Raw genomic sequence first — 9,052 nt, 5'->3', positions numbered from 1 at the left:
AAGGAGAACAAGTCAGCAACACATCAAAGGAAGATCCTTGGAGTTTGGACAAACGGGGGTTGCCAGAGCCAGTGTGGTGTAGTGGTTAAGAGCGGTAGATTCGTAATCTGGGGAACCGGGTTTGCGTCTCCACTCCTCCACATGCAGCTGCTGGGTGACCTTGGGCCAGTCACACTTCTCTGAAGTCTCTCAGCCTCACTCACCACACAGAGTGTTTGTGGTGGGGGAGGAAGGGAAAGGAGATTGTTAGCCGCTTTGAGACTCCTGAAGGGGAGTGAAAGGCGGGATATCAAATCCAAATTCTTCTTAATAATAATAATAATAATAAATTTTATTTATATCCCGCCCTCCCCAGCCGAAGCCGGGCTCAGGGCGGCTAACAACACTAAAACAGTACAGCATTATAAAACAGTATAAAAATGGATTAAAATGAGTTAAAATCAAAATTGATGGCAACCATAAACTAAAGTTTTGTAAAGATTGCCAGAGGAGGGAGTCAGGCTGCGCCCTGACCAAAGGCCAGGTGGAACAGCTCTGTCTTGCAGGCCCTGCGGAAAGATGTCAAGTCCTGCAGGGCCCTTGTCTCTTGTGAGAGAGCGTTCCACCAGGTTGGAGCCGCAGCCGAAAAAGCCCTGGCTCTAGTTGAGGCCAGCCTAACCTCTCTGTGGCTTGGGACCTTCAAGATGTTTTTATTTGAAGATCGTAAGTTCCTCTGTGGGGCATACCAGGAGAGGCGGTCCCGTAGGTACGAGGGCCCTAGGCCGTATAGGGCTTTGAAGGTTAAAACCAGCACCTTAAACCTGATCCTGTACTCCACCGGGAGCCAGTGCAGCTGGTATAGCACCGGATGAATGTGATCTCTAAGCGAAGACCCCGTAAGGAGTCTCGCTGCAGCATTTTGCACCCGCTGGAGTTTCTGGGTCAGTCTCAAGGGCAGCCCCACGTAGAGCGAGTTACAATAATCCAGTCTGGAGGTGACCGTCGCGTGGATCACAGTGGCTAGGTCAGGGCGTGAGAGGTAAGGAGCCAACTGCTTAGCTTGGCGGAGATGAAAGAATGCCGCCTTTGTTATAGCTGCAATCTGCGCCTCCATGGAGAGGGAGGTATCGAAGATTACACCCAAACTCTTAACGGACGGTGCTGGCACTAATTGCACCCCCGCAAGAGATGGGAGTTGCCCCCTCAGCCCCCTGTCGTCCCGTCCCAGCCAGAGGACCTCTGTCTTCGAAGGATTTAACTTCAGCCGGCTCCCACGTAACCATCCAGCCACAGCCTCCAAGCATCTGATCAGTGTGTCTGGGGCAGAGTCCGGGTGGCCGTCCATCAACAGATAGAGTTGGGTGTCATCAGCATACTGATGGCAGCCCAGCCCAAAACTCCGGACAAGCTGGGCGAGGGGGCGCATAAAGATGTTAAAAAGCATTGGGGAGAGTATTGCACCCTGGGGCACACCACACACCAAGGAGTGGCGGGATGACAATTCCCCCCCAAGCGCCACCCTCTGTCCCCGACCGGAGAGAAACGAGCGCAGCCATTGAAGGACTGTGCCCTGGATCCCCACGTCGGCAAGGCGGTGGTCCAGGAGTTCGTGATCGACCATGTCGAAGGCTGCTGACAGGTCTAGAAGAATCAGCAGCCCCGACCCGCCTCGATCCAGCTGCCTGCGGAGATCATCTGTTAGGGCGACCAGAGCCGTCTCAGTCCCATGACCAGCGCGGAAGCCGGACTGGAATGGATCCAGAGCCGATGTTTCATCCAGAAACCTACCAAGCTGTTCAGCAACCGCTCTCTCAATCACCTTACCCAGGAATGGAAGATTCGAAACCGGGCGGTAATTGGATAGATCTAAGGGATCTAATGATGTTTTCTTTAAGAGCGGGCGCACCACTGCCTCCTTCAGTTCCCCTGGGAATGTCCCGGTGCCAAGGGACAGATTGATGATATCCCCCAGGGGGGCCCGCACCTCGTCTGGACACGCTCTAATCAGCCAGGACGGGCACGGGTCGAGAGGACATGTGGTGGGCTTTCCAGCTCGGAGGAGTCTGTCCACTTCTTCTTCTTCTTCTTCTTCTTCTTCTTCTTCTTCTTCTTCTTCTTCTTCTTCTTCTTCTTCTTCTTCAGCCATCGTTATGTCACACAGAAAAAAATATTTTAAAAGCAAATGTTTGGAGGATGTGGGGCAAGTGGAACTTCTTAGCAGGCTGGCCGAGACAGAAGGGAAGGTGTTTTCTGCAGGTGCTGCTGGGAAGGAGAAGCCCCTCTTGAGATGTAAATACCGTCAACTCTCCACAAACCCCAGGTGTAAATATGTGTGAATAAAAATATTTCATGAAGACTCTAGCCTCCATTGTGCATTTCCTCCCAAAGAAACACAAACTTAACCAGGGCCAAGACTCCTGCAATCCCCCCACTTGGCAGAGACTGGAGTGGCCTGAAACATTATGTCTTGAAATGAGCAAGTAGTATTGTAATTCTGCTCTGCTATGAATTCCTCTTATTGTATTTCCTCACTTTTCCAATCTTCAGTTCTCACCATTTCCATATCAGTTTGTGGGTTTTTTCAAAAGTCCACCAGCATTTTAGTGTTAATTTCTTTTAATATACACACTTTTGCAAAGGAATTTCTCCCAATATAATGCATTTTGACATGCTATTTTTGTACACATTACTTGGCTGGAGAACTGCATTGCCAAATTCAGAGATGTGTAAATTTTGATGCATGGCTGTTTTTTTGTGTGTCTCGACATTGTTTTGGAAAGTAGGTTCATATTTAAATGTGAACTGAATTGAAATCCTCCCCTGTCCCTAGTTATAAGCCACTTTAGGTATACCTATGTAGAAAAGTGGCAATCATTACCATCACCAACTTAAAAACATCAACAACCCCAGAACAGTTCATTATTACTAGCTAAGCTTCCCCCAAATAAATTGATCTTAAGATGTGAATGAAGGAATTCTACACCAAATGCAGCATGGGATCTTTTAGAAGCTATTTGCTCTCTTTTCAAGTGTCAATTATGCCTGATTTGACATGCCAAAATAAATGAAAATTGCTGGCCACAAAACCAGCGGTAGGGGTTCATAACAGTCACACAGCTTTTATATAATAATAGAGCACTTGTAATAGCAATTTTCCTGTGCTCAGACAGTTTCAAGTACATCACCTTTATAGCTCTTTCAACTTTGTAAGGTAAGTCATTACATTATTCCAGATTGGAGGTGATGGAGTCTGAGACAGTGGCTTACCTGAGCTCAGTGAATTCACAGGTGATTTGCTCCTGTGCTTGACTGCTATCCTACTCCCTTCTCAAAGCCAATCCTAAATATTCTAGGCATTTGCAGGAATCATATTACATTCTTTCTGGCAAGATTTAACAAGACCCCTTTCTGCAATGTAATTCTAAAGGTACAAACAAGGCTATACAACAGTGCTTATTTTATTGGGTGGGATTGGGGGTGGGGAGATTGTAATAGGTATTGAATCATGGCATCTAGTTCCCATGGTGATTGGCAGATGAACAGCAACATGTACAGATAGATGCATATAGAAGTGTGTGTGGTGATGTTTCTCCCAATCTTGGCCCCATGTGCATACGAGGAATATATTCTGTTGATGCATAGCTGCATATGTGCAGGTCATGGACAGTAGGTGGAGGACATATTCCCATTCTTCTGCACATTACTATGATAATGTGACAGCGCTCCTGACTCTTCTCTTCCTGTGCTCTCTTTACATGCAAAAAAAGCACTCTTCACAACTTCTCTTCCTCACAGTGCACCTGCTGCTTTGCAGAATATAAGGCAGGCACCCTGCCTCAAAAAATAAAAGCTCACAAAAGTCACAATCTAACATTCAACACAGGGGAGGGAAGAAGAAGAAGAGGTAGGTGAAACAGGGAAGCAACACATAGGCGTTTCAGTCCTCCCAAGGTGGAAAAGTTGACTCAGACGGTAACACTGCAGTCCTATGCAAGTTTAGGCATAAGTTAAGCCCCACTGAGCTCTGTGGGACTTACTTCCTGGTATGCAAGCACAGTATTGTACCCTAAGGTTGCAATCCTATGCATATTTATTTAAAATCAGCATTTACTGCCAAGTAGGCAAGAATTTTATTGTATTGTTAGGCATTAATTGATAAAAAAGGGGGGTGGATTTCTCGTTCAGCTGTATGGGTCATAGTTTTTGTCAGAAATGCCAGTTCTTTTTAAACGTAAAAAGGAAACACAACTTCTCTTACATCATTACAGGCCAATCACAAAAGTGGCATCTTTATTCAACAAGATATAGTACAAAATGAATCTGTACATCTTTCTATTAACAGGATGTGTTTACAGTTATATTACACTTTTCCAGCCTTTATACTGCATCATCTTAAATACAAAAGAAAATTTACAAAACCCTTTATTCACTTTGTGATTTAGGCCAGCGTGAGACAAAAGGACTCTTCTCACTAGCCTTCTCCAACTGTATGCATTCAGTTGCAGCTCTCAAATCATGCCAATGCTTCAAAAAAGAAAAAGGAAAAAAAGTGGAAAGTAACCTGTTTGTCGTGCTGTTTAAAATATTAAAGAATGGCTAAAGTACGCTTCCGTTCTTGTAACTTGGGTATGTGGGTTTTAGAAACAGCAAATTAACAGAGTGCAAGCTGTTGGCCCCAATCCATCTTACGTTGGACTTTCAGCCTGATCCTATGCTTATTTACTTGGAATTAAGTTCATTCGCTTCAACAGGGTGTATTCTTAGGCAAGCGTGCATAGGATTGTAACTTAAGTTTCACTTAAATCAGTGGAACCAGTCAGTTGCACCAGGGATGTGTGGCCTAGGGGTACATGACACTGGTGTGCTTTGTGTGCAAGCACAACTGCCTTGGTTTATACATACCACCCAGCCTCGTGTGTAATGATCAGTCACAACTAACTTCTTATTTGTTGGTTTAAGCAAGGGCTTGTTTAAAATACCTTGTGTCAAAGAAAACCCGAACTGGGCTCAACAGTGATGTCTACCTTGAGATGATGGACTGGGTGCTCTGTATTGTTTGGTTTGTTAAAACATAGTGGGGAAACAACTCTCTTTCAATTTTTCTCATCCCCCAGTAAGTAGTTAAAATATTAGAAGGCAAGCTTCCCCCACTTTATTTCCCCAAGGGTGTCAATCACAGAGTGAAGTATTTTCACACATACAGCCACATTATGGAAAAGCAGATTAAGAAGCATCTGTGACAGCTACCATGAAGAGAAAGGCAGAGCTCAGCTAACCCAACACAGATTTGTGGTGGGACATCCATTGCTACTTCAAATATGCTGTTTATTCCTGGTTTAGTGATTTAAGACTCGAGTAAACCCTTCACTCAAACACTGTCACTTAACGTGTGAAAGGAGAAATTTCTCATACATATGGATAGCACTAATTACATCCAGGGAAGCAAAATTCCAACGATATATAATTATAGTTTCTGAAACATGCTGCTGTTCACGTTCACAACATCTGGTACAGTGACAATTTTCAGAAAAGAGATGGATTAGAAAGACATAAGTTTCAGCAGATCCTTAGCCAAGTCCATTTATGTTCTGATCTATCTTGGATAAAAGAATCACAATTTGAATTCAACAATTTGATCCATGTCAAGCAATTCCATTTAGCTTAGATAATTTAAATCCACCTGCCCCTCTAAATAGCAAGAGGATGCTCTCTAAAATCACACCCCATGACAAAAAGTTAAAAAGGCAAAGCCTGCTTTACTAGCACCAACTGAATGCAAGCAATTTTATATTGATAGATGCTAGTTTTAATTTAAAAGGAAAATTAAAAGGTTAGTTCAAAACAAGAGGATGTTCAAAGATACTATATGTGGATAACCTAGACCTACTGATCTTTTCTTAAATCCCTGAGTTTGCTTGATGGTTCCCCCATATAACCTGCTGTCAGCTACATCAAATCTAAATGGATGCTATTTAAATAGCTTCAGCAATGGCAAAATCCATAAGGGAAACACACTTATTACTTATCTTGCATTTTAAAGGAGGAAAATAATTCAAAAGGGAAGATCATGTGTTTTGCTTATCTCAAGGTTTAGCTTTAGTATGGATGTGGTTATGAGGGCTATAGTTGCTATATCAAGTGGAAATTAAAGAGTGAGTCAACTATTATGTTCTTCAAGTGAATCAAAACAAATTTAAAGTGGTACTATTAGCAATTCTTTAAAAAGCTCCACAGAAGCAATAAAATGAGATAGCGGAGGGGAATATTTTGGAAATTTTGAAGAATTATGCAGTTACTAAGCTGTTCATTTCAAAGAAAGTATTGATTTTAACATAGGAAACAACTGTATCACAATTTAGTCTCATTTGAAATCAAGCACACTTTTCTGGATTTTACCCTGTAGTAATTAACAAATGCACGAACAGAGAGACCATAACTTGCAACTGGAGCCTTGAACATTTTCAGTTACAGCTCCCACTTCCGAAGAGGCAAGCAGTTTGCTAAAGCTGTGGCTTGCCTCCAGGGCTGTGAAAGCTACTGAAACGCCAAAGGAATACCACCCCCCCACAACCCTGTTGTTCCTTTGAACTGTAGCCTGTATGTAGGACCCAAATTATGGTAAGGTTTTAGTTTTCGTTTGCACCTTGTCTATCTGATGTGCACATTTTGGAAAAGAAAAAAAAAGCTTTCGAACCACCTACTAAGTTGTCCAACCTCATAATACTGTTAAGCCGCACAACACCCAGCTTCTAGAAGCTCTTCTCACAGATTCCAAGACATGTTAATGGAAGAAAATCTTGCTCAATAATATTCTAACATTTCAGAGCCATACGGTGTCTCTCTTTTAATGGAAGCCCTTGCTACTCCAACTAGGCTTGTCTACTTGCTTACTAACGAAGACTGTTGGCATTTGAACAAGGCAAGATAAGGTGCTTTTGAGAAGCATGCAACGTACGCAGTCCAGACTCTAAACAACATTTAAATACCACATTGCTTTCAATGGTACCAACAGCTTATATAATGATGCTCTAGAAACAGACACCTGTATATGCTACTGTAGTAGTTAAAAAAGGAATATGTTTCTGTGCATCCATTCAGCCAGAAAATTATCCTTGCATCTTTGCTTCATGTAGTGACTTACTAAAAGAGCAATGGGTTAAACAGCAAGTGTCCATAGTTGTCTTATAGCCTGGAAGATGTTGTTTGATTTGAGGCCAAAGGAAAAACATGTTGAGATTTGTTTTCGTACTACAACAGCTCTTATATGACATCAGAGTCTGGGGATCCTCTCACCCCTGAAACATATTCCTACTCTCTAAGGAGCTTAAAAATAATGTGTGCTGGAGCCAAACTGGTATAAATGGTGCAGGTGTTATTAACTGATAGACTACTATATGCTAATTGAGTGCTTTGCATCTCACGATAGCTAATGCAACAGAAATGGTAGTTAACCAATTTTTAGATATGTAGATTGAGGTTACATTAATAACCCAAAGTTGCACAGTCTCCTACACCTACTGCAACCATCTTGTTTGGGCATTTGAAACCTGTGGGAATGCCCTCTTCACACAATGTATGCCAGCATTGTCTTGCCATTTTCAGCTCAGTCTGAAGGGGGCTGCTTTCTATGCGCACATGTTTTCCAACACAGGGACAAGATTGGATTCCCGCCTCCGAGGATGAAATCCTATGTGCATCGAAGAGAAGATCACACATGAGCTGTGGAATGCTGCAAATGCCTGTGTTGCCATGGGGTCAGGGCTAGCGTCATACATTCCTGCAGGGCCCCTTCATGCATTTAGAACTGAATGCTTGAATAGAATTTGCAATATCAGGTTAAGACAAATCCGGCTCATTAGACCTGTATTATGATGGACTGGAAAAGCAACAGAAAAGAAAGACTGCCATAAAGATGCCTTCCAAGCTTAACAAAGAACTGGCTTTTTCTCCAGCCCACTGTTCGGCTAATCTTGGCATATTTGTGGAACAAGAAAAGAAAAGAAAAGAAAAGAAAAGAAAAGAAAAGAAAAGAAAAGAAAAGAGGCTGAGTGAGTTTGGGTGGGGTGGAATCCTTACACGTCTCACACAGGCTCTTGCAGTGTACATAATTCAAAAAAATAGAATTCTGCACACATTGCAGAGGACTTGTTTGTTAAATTATTTGTCATTTTATAAGTGCAATCATACTTCATCCACTGCTGTTACGAAGAATTTGCCCAAGTGGGGAGGGGTAAGTACAGATCACCGAAAATAAGTATATTCATATTTACCGATAGTCTTTTTATCTGCTTCTTATGGACTGATATATCCAAATAAAAGCACCCACAGACACTCAAGGGTGGGAAATACTATTAAGGGATTAAGATGGTGTCAAAAGAATTGGGAAGAGAACCAGAAAAATAAATCAAGTTTATCACAATTGCAAACATACTCACATGGCCTTTTTTACTTAGAAGAAAAGCAGAGGCTTGACTTTCTTGAACAAAGACTCGACTATAAGTTTCCTTTCTGTGTAGGCCAACCTCCACCACAATCATCACCTGAACTATTGAGACACAACTGAAAAAGGGCACTGAACAATCTGGTACAGCAGGCATCACTTCTGAAGTAACACACTCGTGTTTCACAAAAGCTGTTTTGTTATTCCACTGGCACTGAAATAACATTCAACTCCGCATTGAGAAAACATACATATCCCTGAAAAAAGAAAGGTAAGAGTCCTAAGCGACTTTCAGAACGCAACACTCTTTTGCACCTCCCTTGCAGATGTGGCCCATTCATGGGATGTCCTAAAACCACGCAAAACAGTCCCGGCTGGAAAATCCAGTTCACTTCGCTGAGGCTCCTGCTATTGCGGTGGCTGATGCTCTGGGGGAGGATCCTGGAGAGGCACAGCTGGCCGGGGCCCTGCCGGCCTGGGAATTGCCTGGTGCTGCCTCTGCCTGTAAGCAATGACTGTGCCCAAGAGTAAAGCAATGATGGTCATGAGGTAAAGGTCCCACTCAGGTCCCAAGAGCTGGTCCATGTCAAGGTGTGAGAACACTTCTTTGATCTAAACAAAAAACAGACAAAG

The 9,052-nt window shown here is 43.0% G+C and overlaps 1 protein-coding gene across 1 annotated transcript in view; it reads right to left on the bottom strand.

The window, feature by feature from the left end:
* Window positions 1-4,238: 4,238 nt before the first annotated feature.
* SEL1L (SEL1L adaptor subunit of SYVN1 ubiquitin ligase) overlaps window positions 4,239-9,052 on the bottom strand; it is a 36,074-nt gene continuing 31,260 nt past the window's right edge. Inside the window, exon 21 of the mRNA XM_081856836.1 lies at window positions 4,239-9,031. Within this exon, the coding sequence (XP_081712962.1) occupies window positions 8,828-9,031 (204 nt within the window). The 3' untranslated portion in view covers window positions 4,239-8,827. The remainder of the gene's footprint in view (window positions 9,032-9,052) is intronic.

Source organism: Podarcis erhardii (assembly GCF_964252035.2).
Source record: "Podarcis erhardii genome assembly, chromosome: 1".
Classification (NCBI taxonomy): Eukaryota; Metazoa; Chordata; class Lepidosauria; order Squamata; family Lacertidae; genus Podarcis; species Podarcis erhardii.
This window is presented reverse-complemented; position numbering and strand designations above follow the sequence as displayed.